The following is a 14278-nucleotide window of genomic DNA, read 5'->3' on the forward strand; positions in this document are numbered from 1 at the left end:
GCTGGCAATTTGTACTATACGAAAATGCATGAAAATGCCCGGGGCAGGATTTCTAAATGTGCATTTCGCCCTGTGCACTGTAACCATGGGGAAGCTGCCATAAATAATCTTCAACTAAAAGTCCACGGAAGTGGCACGTAGAAATCCTGCCCTGGGACATGTGATATACTGCCGGAAAGCTGGCAATTTGTAATATACGAAAATGCATGAAAGTGCCCGGGGCAGGATTTCTAAATGTGCATTTCGCCCTGTACACTGTAACCATGGGGAAGCTGCCATAAATAATCTTCAACTAAAAGTCCACGGAAGTGGCACGTAGAAGTGAGGCCCCAGCACATGTGATATATTGCCAGGAAGGTCGGATTTGTACGTTACGAAAATTCAAGATTGAAGAATGAAGATTCAAAAGGTTTATTCGTCACGTACACAGTTGTACACATACAACATGCAGTGGAATGTAACCCTGGTCACTCTGAGCAGCTGTGCATGATAAGAGAGTAACAAAATATAGAAAAAATAAGAAAAATAATAAGATAAAAAATATATGAAATGTTCAGCTGTACATAATCTATACATAAGTGATAGGTAAGAGGTATATAAGTGCAAATTGCAAGAGGCCTGAGGTATGTGCCAATGATTTGGACAGTGTGAAGCAGTACCTAGTGGCATTGAGTATTGTCCTGATTTAGGAGCATTATGACCTGGGGGAAAAAGCTCTTCCTTAACCTTTCCGTTCTGGGGTGCGTTTCCCAAGACCATATGTATAGTTCGAACGAAACGTTCGCAAACACTGTCATTAAGTTGCGTAGTTCGAACAACTCACGAGCTGTAGTTAGAAGCTTAGTCCCGGGTAAATACATCAGCGATGGTGGAAAATGCATTCTAAGAAGGGTATAGTCACCGTGTAAGTAAAAAATTTAATAATCTTTCATAACTAATAGGGAATAATTTAGCTCTACAATCATATATAATGTGAAGTTGTGTGAAAATGTAGTTTGAAACGTAATTGTTGTGTGGGTCTCTGGTCATAAGTATGGTAACTGTCGGTAGTGAGCAATAGGGACACCTTGCTGGGTGATGCGGGAAGAATCCTCTATGTGACCCATCTGTACGTTGACGTCGAAATTCAACTCACCAGTGGCACTTGCACTCTCATCTAGCACATATTGTATGTTCTAGTCACTCTTTGGCTTCTTCTCATGTTTAGAAACATGTGTGAACAGTTTTGAGTCATTGTGTTTAAATGATGACTACTGTATGGTGGCTGTGCTGAACTTCTGCAGCCTGTGTTTTCTATTTTGCATCAAAGTTCACCACAGTGCAAAATGTGTTTTGATGAATGGGAATGTGTTTAGAGTTTTGCTAAAATCTGCAAATTGTGTTTAAAGTTTCACCAAAAGAGTGATTGATTCAATAAATGAGTTTTGGCAATTGGAAGTTTTGTTCCAAGAATGAGGTTTAGTCTTTTAGCAATTCAGAAAAACTGTAACAGAAACATAAGGCAAGGTAAACTTTAACTTACCAAAGCTCTTTGGGGTGGTCAAACCAGATGTGTCCAGTTTATACAGATACTGCACAGTTAGGGGTAAAAGGCTGTTATGGGCAGGGTTAATCAATTGTACAGTTGTGCTTAAAATGGGGTATAAAATCCTTCAAATACTACAAAAGTTATGTAAGACAACTTTTGTTTTTTGTCTTGTAAACAAGTACACCTACTCTTACAGTTTTAGACTTAACAGGTTTTAAAGAATTTTATATTATATTATATTATATTATATTATATTATATTATATTATATTATATTATATTAACATGACTATAGCGAATGTCTGTCAGCCCCTTTTGACAGAAGGGCCTTTTAGCTATGTTTTCACAGGCTCTGAGTCTGAAAAATCAGGGGTAGAACTAATTTGAGATAATGCAAAAAACAATGTGAGAGGAATGGATGTGTGGTTGCAATGACAGATAACATCACACGGTATGTGTAAAAGTCATTTGAAGACTGAATTGTGTTACAGTGAAAAAAACCCACAACAGCACAATAAAGGGCAAGTGACTCAGGCAAAGTCAGTCAGACTACAAGTACATCACAGTACTGCAAAAGTGTATGGTGCCATCAGTGCAGCAGCTGTTTAAAGGCCGGTTCCTGTTCCAAGCTGACAATGCACCGTGCCATTGCACCAAACAGGTGATCAACTGGAAGCATCAGAACAACATCGATCAATTGACTGGCTTGCCCAATCTCCCGATCTGAATCCGATTGAGAACTTGTGGCACAAGGTGGCTTTGGAGATATCCAAGAGACATCCAAAATCAGAACATGAGTTGACTGAGTCACTCATTGCAGCCTGGAATCATGTTATCAGCCATGATCACCTCATCAAACTGGTTCACTCAATGCCAACATGGTGCAGGCAGGTGATGAAGAACAAAGTGTGGCCCACCAGATACTGAGCCATCACTGAGACACAAAAAGTCCTTTTTCAAGGCCACCTACACGAACATGAAGAAAGCTTGACGCATGTCTGTTCTGCTATATATGAAGTATACTCATTTATTTTGCACCTTTGGCCAGAGAAATACATTACGCATATTACTCAATAAGACAATTGACATGGGAGCTTTAACAAACAAACTCAGAAAAGTAAATCCAAGCTAGAATAAAAACTTGACTTTTATTACTGTGTCCCCTGTAACACTGTTTTCAAATAAATATATTGGCTCAATGAAGGAGTTAAAAGTAAAAGGTCAAAAGTTGGAAAAAATGCTAAATTAACAAGTGGTTGCAGACTTTTGCATACCACTGTAGTGTGGCTGCGTTTTTATAAAGAAGACTCCTCTTCACAAGCTGTGCAATACCGTTTAACATTTGTTATGTGTTTGAATTGGCTCTTGGTCATGCCAGTACAGACACGGTGTTGCCACCTCTGGCATCCATCACAGAGTATCTACAGTGGGATTAAAAACATACAGTATAGGACAAGTAGCCATATTTTCCCATCTATCAAATGACTACAGTAATTTTCCTCACCCAGTCACCATCTTTATTTTGAAACTGTCCACACCATTGGCAGGCCTCCTCAAGAGATACTGTAAGGAAATAAGCATGAACTTACTGGTGAGCAGGCATTCATCATTATACTTCTCACCCAGTTTGCCAAGCATGTTCACACACCCTTCTGACTGACTTTGCCTGAGTCACTTGCCCTTTATTGTGCTGTTGTGGGTTTTTTTCACTGTAACACAATTCAGTCTTCAAATGACTTTTACACATACCGTGTGATGTTATCTGTCATTGCAACCACACATCCATTCCTCTCACACTGTTTTTTGCATTATCGCAAATTAGTTCTACCCCTGACTTTTCCGGCTCAGATTCTGTGAAAACATAGCTAAAAGGCCCTTCTGTCAAAAGGGGCTGACAGACATTCGCTATAGTCATGTTAATATAATATAATAAAATATAACACAAAATTCTTTAAAACCTGTTAATTCTAAAACTGTAAGAGTAAGTGTACTTGTTTACAAGACAAAAAACAAAAGTTGTCTTACATAACTTTTGTAGTATTTGAAGGATTTTATACCCCATTTTAAGCACAACTGTACAATTGATTAACCCTACCCATAACAACCTTTTACCCCTAACTGTGCAGTATCTGTATAAACTGGACACATGGCCCCAAAGAGCTTTGGTAAGTTAAAGTTTACCTTGCCTTATGTTTCTGTTACAGTTTTTCTGAATTGCTAAAAGACTAAACCTCATTCTTGGAACAAAACTTCCAATTGCCAAAACTCATTTATTGAATCAATCACTCTTTTGGTGAAACTTTAAACACAATTTGCAGATTTTAGCAAAACTCTAAACACATTCCCATTCATCAAAACACATTTTGCACTGTGGTGAACTTTGATGCAAAATAGAAAACACAGGCTGCAGAAGTTCAGCACAGCCACCATACAGTAGTCATCATTTAAACACAATAACTCAAAACTGTTCACACATGTTTCTAAACATGAGAAGAAGCCAAAGAGTGACTAGAACATACAATATGTGCTAGATGAGAGTGCAAGTGCCACTGGTGAGTTGAATTTCGACGTCAACGTACAGATGGGTCACACAGAGGACTCTTCCCGCATCACCCAGCAAGGTGTCCCTATTGCTCACTACCGACAGTTACCGTACTTATGACCAGAGACCCACACAACAATTATATTTCAAACTACATTTTTAGACAACATCACATTATATGTGATCATAGAACTAAATTATTCCTTATTAGTTATGAAAGATTATTAAATTTCTTACTTACACGGTGACTATACCCTTATTAGTCTGCATTTTCCACCATCGCTGATGTATTTACCTGGGACTAAGCTTCTAACTACAACTCAAGAACTGTAGTTCGAACTACGCAATTTTGCAACAGTGTTGCTCCACTATAGTCTTGGGAAATGCATCCTAGAACGGAAAGGATAAAGAGGAGCTTTTTCCCCCAGGTCATAATGCTCCTAAATCAGGACAATACTCAATGCCACTAGGTGCTGCTTCACACTGTCCAAATCATTGGCACATACCTCAGGCCTCTTGCACATTGCACAGCAAAATACCTCTTACCTATCACTTATGTATAGATTATGTACAGCTGAACATTTCATATATTTTTTATCTTATTATTTTTCTTATATTTTTCTATATTTTGTTACTCTCTTATCATGCACAGATGCTCAGAGTGACCAGGGTTACATTCCACTGCATGTTGTGTGTGTACAACTGTGTACATGACGAATAAACCTTTTGAATCTTCAATCTTAAATTTTTGTAAAGTACAAATTCTGACCTTCCTGGCAATATATCACATGTTCTGGGGCCTCATTCCTACATGCCACTTCTGTGGACTTATAGATTATGCAGGGCAGCTTCCCTATTGTTACAGTGTATAGGACAAAATGGATAATTACAAATGCTGCCCCAAACTCTTTTACAGTTTTTTCCAATTGCTAACACACTAAAATTTAATGTAAAGCTCAACTGCAAAAACTGACACTCAGAGAGCAAAATCTCTCCTCACATTTGTTATATTCAAAACACAAATCACACCTTTGAACACAATAAGCAATTAACTTGACTTCTTTTGCATTAGAGTGCACACACGTTCCTACAGAAAACACAGGAATCTGACACCAAGACACTTTTAGCCATTTCCAAACACACCCATTCAGAAAGCCACACCCATGTACCCATTAGGCTAACACAAACATCACCTGGTCAAGCACCTGACTGCTTATTAGTTAACTCAGCAATCAGAATGTGAGAACTATAAAACTCCACAGATTTACCAACATTAAAGAACAATGGAAGCCGGAGGGAGAGGAAGAGACGTTAGAGGTAGAGGACACGTAAGAGGTGGAGGTGGAGGTGGAGGTGGAGGTAGGGGTAGGGGTAGGGGTGCACAGAGAGGTGAAAGAGGACAAAGACAAAGAAGACAAGCACTCTCCAATGAAATTCGGGCAACATTAGTCGACCATGTTATAAATCATGGATTGACAATGAGAGAGGCTGGACAGAGAGTCCAACCCAACCTGAGTCGATTTACATCCGTACATTTCGGCTTGAGAACAGGTATGTTCTGTAACACCCACTCTGTATATATACAGCAATTCAAAGTATCTATGTATATTGTATATACTGTACAGTAGGCTAGTACTGCATTCTATATTTACAGTATACGTGTATGTGTTCTTTACTTGTACAATACTACTGCATAATCTTCATTATAAGCAAGAGAGGCTGCATACCAATATATACATTGATGTCTTCTATAAGGACTGAGAGACAAGTAGGACATGGTGGAAGAGGTCGGATGTTCACAGAGGCACAGGAGGTAGAGATCATAAACATGGTTTTGGCCAATAATGCCATAAGACTTAGGGAAATTCAAAGCCACATCGTGAGGGACGACACAGTTTTTGGCAACATTAGTCAAGCTGCCTTGTCTACCCTCGCTCGTGTTCTCCAGCGACACCAGGTACGAATGAAACAGATATACCGGGTGCCTTTTGAGAGGAACTCCTAAAGAGTCAAAGAACTGAGGCACAATTACGTGCAGGTAACTATTAGACTACAGGACACTACATATAATGCTGCATTTCTACAGTACTAAACATGAACATAAACCACTGCTTATGTAATCTTTTTTGTTTTCAGACAGTGCTGGAAATGGATTCAAATGTGATCCCACATGAGTTCATTTTTATTGATGAGGCTGGCTTCAACCTTACCAGAACCAGAAGAAGGGGAAGAAACATAATAGGTCACAGAGCTATTGTGAATGTTCCTGGCGTAAGTGGGGGAAACATCACAATGTGTGCTGCTATCACAGGACATGGAGTTCTACACCACCATGCCATTCTTGGTCCATACAACACAGGGTTGATCCTGACATTTCTGGACAGATTGAGAGACATAGTAGAACAGGCAAACCACACAGATGATGAAGGGCAGCAGCACAGATATGTTGTAGTGTGGGACAATGTGGCTTTTCATCGTGCAGCCATGGTGCAAAATTGGTTTGCCAACAACCCACATTATATAGTGCTTTACCTTCCCCCTTATTCTCCATTTCTGAACCCCATTGAAGAATTCTTTTCAGCATGGCGTTGGAAGGTCTATGATCATCAACCCCATGTGCGTGAGGGGCTTCTACAAGCAATGGAGGAGGCATGTGAGGAAATTGACATAGGAGCTATCCAGGGATGGATAAGACACTCCAGACGCTTCTTTCCTCGCTGTCTAGCAAGGGAAGATGTCGCATGTGAAGTGGATGAGGTGCTGTGGCCAGATCCACTGAGACGACATGACGCTGCATAATCTTGTTTCGTTGTTCATTTGTTTTTTCACTTGCACGTTTCTCATTCTGTTCTCCAAAGGTTTACATTTTGCTGAATTGTACAGTAATATGGCTTTTGTTGGTTTTTCTGTTGCAAATTGTAGCTAAATAAATGATTTGTTTGAACCTAATTTATTTCTGCACATATGTCTCTGTGTCCAATTCTCAGCATTTGCAGTTCTGACAGTCGCTAAAGAGATAAAAGTGTTTTGGATTTTACATAGTGGTGTTTGGTTGGTTGGAGGAAAAATTTAGGCATGGGAAAGAAATGTTTACTATTTGGGGCAAAAGTTTGGTTTTCATAAGTGTTTATATAGTTTTGACTGGAGAGCTTCATTTTGCAGGATATGTGAGGTGTTTTGCTCTTTGGGTGAGGTGTTTTGTGAATTGTGCTAAATGATTTGCAAAAATGAGCCTTGTTGTCAAAATTGTGCTTTAGCAATTGGAAAAAACTGTAAATGTTTTCGTAAAATACAAATTTAGCCTTTTCCACTACTATATGCCAAGCCTGAGGGACTTATTTCTACATGCTACTTCCATGTTTAAATGTAACAGATCTGCTTTGCAATTTTATTTTTCTTCCTTGTATTAATTCTGATATAATGACTTGTACAGTGCCAACCAATGTGACGTTTCTATAATTGTGTAGATATTTCACATGAGTGTTTGCAAGGTGTACAGTAGCCTTACTTATACGAGAAAATGAAACCAGACAACACGAATATATAGTTTGATAGTGTTTCGATATGAGATCTACAAAAATACTTAAGAATACACTTTTTTGGTGAAAGAAACATTTTTATTTATTGATTTATTACAATTTATTTTACTCATCCAGAACAGGCACCCACTGTATTAGGATGAATTCGCGGACGATTACGTCAGCCACGTGACATAGAAGTAACTTTACTATAATATTCTGGAAAGTTGTAATAGTTGATTAATTCCGATCGCCTGTGGACTGATCGTCCTGAAATTCAGATTAATCGTCCATGATTCACCCCAAATGTCACTACACTGCACGAACAAGTTATTTACCGATCCCCTGTAAAACCTAATTTTGCCGTAAATAACTTGGGCTCATAAAAGAAGCCAGGATGCTTATCTTGGTTTCGGGAGATAGGGTGGGGGGTCAGTATACAGCACACTATATTGCCTTTAGGGGGGAACAGGGAGGTGTTGCGCAAAGACACCTGGCGCCAGGACGCCCATTGAAGTATGTTATCGCAAGCAGAATCACTCGGACAAAAGGGGGAATTGGAACACCATATATTGCCTGGGGGGAAGGGGTGAGCCTGGCCAGCTTACCCCCTGCCCACACGCAACTCTAAATTTAGTATAAATGAAGGGGGAGAACCCAGTACTGACCGGAGTTCAGCCGTGGGATAGAGCGCGCATCGCCCGGCACTTTCTCGGAACTCACGTGTTGGTCTCCTGCCAGGACTGAAAGGGCTCCCCAGTCCATGTGTGAAGGTGGGTGATGATAGCACGTCCGAGTGTAAATAGCTTTGCAACTGCTTCTGCTTTCCATTGATTGTTGCGAGTAAATTATCGCCGCTTGTGATATTTCGTAACTTTCTATGTTTCCTTGCTTCTTTTATGTATTATTGCTTCTTTTCTATATATATTCAAACCTTTGCACCTAATGTTATTAGCTATAAGATATATATATTTTGATATCCGTTGTAGTACGAGTTATTTTGCATTGCCTTCAATATGATAGCTCAGTATTGGTGTTAATGTGAGATCATTTTGTATTACTTATTAAAGTGTATTTGAGTGAACCTAAGCGTGCCTGTTTGTTCCTTCGAGAGCCCTATATCCCTCTCTCATCCATTTTAAGACATTTTGGCGTAGTCGGCAGGATCTGAGGGGAAAAAGATATAGGACTAAGGAACAAACATGTTTAGGAGAAAGATACCAGCGCCCGAGCCTGAAGTGCTCCCTGAGTGGGATGAGACGCAGTTTGCTGCGTTAGCCCAGGAGATAAGGAAAGGTGGAGGGCCTGTTGATTCCTGGACTGCTGCGTTGAGAAAAGCCGACCCTGAGCAGGTATTGTCTTGCCTTAAAAAGGTTCCGGTTGTAAAGGATCCTGTGCGTGCTCTACAGAGACGCCTATGGATCGTGTTGGCTGCATACAGAATGCAGTATGAGCGCGCAGACCAGACTGAAAGGGAGAAAGAGGGACAAATGAGAGAATTGACTGAGGCATTAGGTCGGATGACCCTGGCACAGGGTCAGGTGGATATTTTACATCAACGCCTGCAACAAGTAACGGGGGTTGCAGAGCGGGCTGCGATGCAAGTAGCAAAAGCCAATGCTAGGAAAAAACGGACACCATGTCCGCGAAAAATTAGAGCATTTGTTGCTACTGCAACAGCAGCTAATTGGGATCCCGAGCGATGGGATGGCAATATCTGGGACTCAGATGATGAGGATATTGATATTTACAACCCAGATAAAGTCGCGGGTCCTGATCGGGGATCTCTTATGGATCCCCCTCCGTTAACAACTTCTGCACTCCCTATTTCACGGAGAAGGGAAGTGCAAGATCCTTCTGGCCGGAGACCACGGCAGTCTGAGCTACTTGTGGAGGATTTCACACAGAAGGAAATTAGTGACATACGGGAGCGGATGAAGCAGCGACCAGGAGAGCCATTAGATAAATGGTTGGTCAGGCTGTATGATCAGGGTGCGGCACAGATATCCATAGATCATATGGATTGTCATCATTTTTGTGATCTAAGCACCGATGCTGTAGTGCGGTCCCAATGTCGGGAGCACAGGCAGCCACCAATAGATGGGAGAAGCAGTGACACTACTCTCCTAGCCCTTATGGGAACCGGGGTGAATCAGCGATACCCCGATGAAAGCAGCTGGCCGGAAAAATCGGGCCAGTGGCAAACATTGTCAGAAGCGATCGCTAGAATGCGAGAGTTGACTATGAGGGCGGGTGTGTATACCAGGCATGTGGATGTGCTGGATGATTTATCTTTAACAGTACTAACCCGGAATGCTCTCATTAAAACAGCACCCACTCCGTACAAAGCAGCAGTGATGTCAGTGTTGTTGACTGTGGTAGGGGAAAGAATAGGAGATGTGGCGTTCAGATTGAGAGAATTGGGAGATCTAGGAGAGTGGGATAAGTCTAACCATGACGGTGATTACACCTGGGACCCAGGAGTGGGATGGACTATTTAAATTTGGAGGTACGATGACAGCGCGACCGGTATTGGTGGGGAAGGTGAAGATGCAACCTTTCCCCATACCTCTCGCAAACAAAGTAGTGAGATTGAAGCAGCACCGGATTGGAGGAGTGTAAGAAGCATGGGTTTTAAAAAGGAAATAGTATGCAAATGACAAGGGCTATGAGTAAGTGGCGGATGTTGTAGAGAAAGGGGAAGAGATTGTGATATTGACGGTGTTGGTGGAGTCCCCTATATCGTGGGGGGTGAAGAATAGAAACAGCATGTGTGCTGTATGGATGGGACGGCTAAGTATGTCGACGGTAAGCGAAAGTGAAAAGCTGCGGCATGTAATCCATGTATGCAGCAGATGTTGGAAATGACAGGTGAAGGTAAAAGCAGCGAATGGGCTGATTTGTGAGTAATGGTTTTGGAAGCAGGAAGGGATGAGTGATTGCTATGTTTATACTAATTCCTGGTCAGTAGTGAATGGTATGGCTGTTCGGATGCCTGCGTGGAAAAATCAGAATTAGAGAATTAGGACCAAGGAGGTTTGGGGTAAGGAATTATAGGAGCAAATCCGAAAACAAGTAAAAAGAATAAAAACACAGGTTTGTGGGTACAACAACAAGACAACCCACCGAAACCTGCAGAAGTGATAGCTGTGGGACGAAACAACATTGTGGCTGTTATGGAGCCAAGCGCCGAAGGTGGCGACATGTCCCAGCTAATGAATGTTATCTAGGAGAAAACTAATGTGCATGTGAGTTCTTTCCTTATGTGTGAAGGATGACGCAATGGCTCTGGTGATGGGCGTGGCCGACGCTGCTGACGACCTTCGGCTATACTGCAGTCCCAGGGACCGAGTGGGAGCAGACTTCTACTTTCAGGATCGGATGGAAAGACAGCGCGACGGAGCGGCAGCAAGACATCTTCACCTGACCAGCAAACCAATCATGCTTCGTCGTTGAACTGACTCCTGTGAACCCGAACGAGATGTACGTCTGTAGAGGATGCCACAATGGGAAAGAACATTCCCATCCTTGCGTCTGCCGGAGTGCCCCTCAAGTGGGTGTAGGAGTGTGACCTAACTCAGTGGAGGAATCGGACTGAATGCACTATGACTATGTAAAACACCAGAATTCAACTAAATAATGTGTATTAAGTGTTAATCACATTTAATTCTAATGGAAAATATTCTGGAATATTGATTCCAGTATGAGATTACATCTGAAGCCTGAAAAAACTCAGTGTAACGAGACTTTGTGTACTGGCCAATGGTAAATGTATAGTGTAACTACTCCCCAAACTTTATGTAGGTTCCATGTGCTGCCTGTAATAGCTGGACGGGCATATAGGACTTTAAAAGGAAGGGAGAATGACTAGATACCTATACTAACAAAACGTATAATATACGAGATAGAGGATATGTATGCACTACGAATACGTTATGCTATTGGCTGTGTGGAACACCTGTTTATGTATTTATACCCGCAGGTTATATGATCACATTTCTGCACGGGTTATACATTGGTGAATCATGGCCGAGGGACCGAATGTATTAGGATGAATTCGCGTTCTCTGTTCACCATCTGGGGCCGGGGGCTGGGAGGAGCTGGCCGTCCGGTCGGGGTCTGGGCTGGTGGGCTTCTCGGCTGCTGTGGGGTCCGGGGTGGTCTTCTTGTCCCCATGCCAGAGGAAAAAAGGGATCCATCTCCGGGGTCTGGTGGCGGATTGCCCCTCTGGGGGCGGTGGTGCCTAGATCTCGGAGTATAGAGTATATATGGGGAGTGTGAGTGTGTGTACAGCGTTCATTTCTGTGTCTTCATGTTGGGCGAATGGGTGAATATTTGTTTATGTGTGCATGAGGGTGGGAACGTATGCTTGTGTATGTGTGTGCCTGTCTGTTTATACGTATGTGTCAGGTTGGGTCTTAGACTCCACCTGAAATAACATCTCAGGCTCTATTGCCCCCCGCCACACTCCCTGCTGGTGGATGAGGCCCCCGGCCGCCGATGCGTTGGTGGTTCTCGATGTCTGGGGCTGGATGCTCTGGTGTGTGCTGGCTCACTCTCGGCGGTTGCCTGCCGGGGCCTGGCCCTTCCGGCTCTGTCGGGGCCCTGGCTGGGGGGTGGGGGGTCCCTTGGATCTCTGGGCCCGGGGTCCGGTCTGCCCTGGTGTGGCCGGCCGCCAGCGGGGCCTGCGTGCTCGTCGCCACGGCCCCCTGGGGCTCCTGTGATGTGGCTGCCGGATGGCCCCCCTCCGGAGCGCTCCTCTGCCCTTTTCTCGGTGGGGGCTGCAATTGTCCCTGCGTTGGTCCTCCTGGGGTTCCCGTGCCCTGGGGGGCCTCTGGATATCTGGGGCCCGGGTCTCCCCCGTGTCGACTTCATGTCCTGGGTGGGCGGGGCTGTGGCTCCCCACACACACTACTAGACAATTACTTGGAGAAACCTTAGGAACACCAGCGCGCTGACACACAGGTGTGCACACAGGTGCTCACGGACACGTGCTCACGGACACACACTGTCCTGATCGGCTGTTGTTTCTGGGCATGGGTTGTAAGGCTGGTTGTGTGTGCTGTTCAACAACATTTAACGTTTGATGGTCGTTGTGATTAGTACAGATGTTGTATGTTGTCTTTCTCTTTTCAACAGACATGGAAGCAGATTATCTGTTTTGTTTTTTTCTTGGTTTTTTTGTTTTTTTTTTGTTTTTCTTTTGTTTTTTTTGTTTTTTTTCTGTTTTCTTTCCATTCCTCTCTCTCCCTCTCTCTCTCTTCCCTCCTTCTCCTTTGTCCCCCCCCCCTCTCCTTCTTTTGAGGAAGTAAATAAAAATATAAAATAAAATAAAAAATAAATAAATAAATAATAATTAAAAAAAAAAAAAAAAAAAAAAAAAAAATAGATACAGTCCCCCGCAGAGGGGGGGTGGAGGAGGGAATTAAAAAAAAAAAAAAAAAAAAAAAAAAAGGATGAATTCGCGGACGATTACGTCACCCACGTGACATATACTATAATATTCTGGAAAGTTGTAATAGTTGATTAATTCCGATCGCCTGTGGACTGATCGTCCTGAAATTCAGATTAATCGTCCATGATTCACCCCAAATGTCACTACACTGCACGAACAAGTTATTTACCGATCCCCTGTAAAACCTAATTTTGCCGTAAATAGAGCGCCCTATATCCCTCTCTCATCCATTTTAAGACACCCACAAACTGTGACGTTCATGGTACAGTAGCTGGACGTCCAAATGCAAATTATACGCGACTAGAGAACGCTCAACAAATGATATATAGAACATTTTCAAATTTTTTTTTTCAAAAAAACCAACAATAAAATAATTGTTAAACATTAACAACAATAAGGATTTCGGACAATCGTATTGTACTCTGTAATACGGATGACAAAATTGCACTGGCTGAACGCGCAGCTGCTGCGCCTTGCTGAGCTCCTCGAACACTCATTTGTTTACGTTCAGCGTATACTCCACCCCCGCAGCCGACGGCAGATCGCGCTCCACGTCACGTCAGCTGCAGGCACACCTGGAACGCACCCCGTGATTAGGTAACGTCGTATGGGTTTCTTTCTATGCCACGTGATCTGTCTACGCGGTGTGCGTCTTTTGCGACACGTCTGTTTATAAACACGGAATCCGCTGTTTGTAAACGGTCCGCATTTTACCCTTACCCTGCAATAACGTTGCTCCTATCAATTGTAGCGCCACCAAAATTACTATATACTTTTGCAATTTAATTATGGTAGGACTGCACCACTTAGGTTGGGAAAATGTGGCTTAGTTTATTGTTAACAGTGTTGCCAACTATTTTCAATGGAAAGTAGCTAAAGTCTGCTCGAAAAGTTGCCAAATGTCGCTAGATGACGTCATGCGTATAATTGCATATTGATGACGTATTACGTCGTATTTGCATTCTGCGTGTTTTCCCTAATCCTTCCTCATGTGTCCAATATAAAACTATCAATTACTTTACATATTTTCTTTCAGACAACATTTATATTATACGTATATATGTTTTTTTATGTGTATATGAGTTTAATAAGTTTAATTAAGTTGTGTATGAGTAAGTAGAATCACGTACAGTCAATCAGATGTAGCTCAGTAAACGATCTCAGACGAGTTCAGAAACTGGAATGAACTTAAGCTCTGTAACAGTGAGTAATATAAGTGCATCAGAAGAAAAAATA

General features: G+C 42.3%; 1 protein-coding gene across 1 annotated transcript; it reads left to right on the forward strand.

The window, feature by feature from the left end:
* The first annotated feature begins 8789 nt into the window (after positions 1-8789).
* On the forward strand, positions 8790-11643 carry LOC140581195 (uncharacterized). Its single transcript, XM_072703067.1, has 2 exons — positions 8790-10395; positions 10861-11643. The coding sequence occupies exon 1, from the start codon at positions 8790-8792 to the stop codon at positions 10086-10088; it is 1299 nt and encodes a 432-aa protein (XP_072559168.1). The 3' UTR covers positions 10089-10395; positions 10861-11643.
* Positions 11644-14278: the final 2635 nt, after the last annotated feature.

Source organism: Paramormyrops kingsleyae, chromosome 19, assembly GCF_048594095.1.
Source record: "Paramormyrops kingsleyae isolate MSU_618 chromosome 19, PKINGS_0.4, whole genome shotgun sequence".
NCBI lineage: Eukaryota > Metazoa > Chordata > Actinopteri > Osteoglossiformes > Mormyridae > Paramormyrops > Paramormyrops kingsleyae.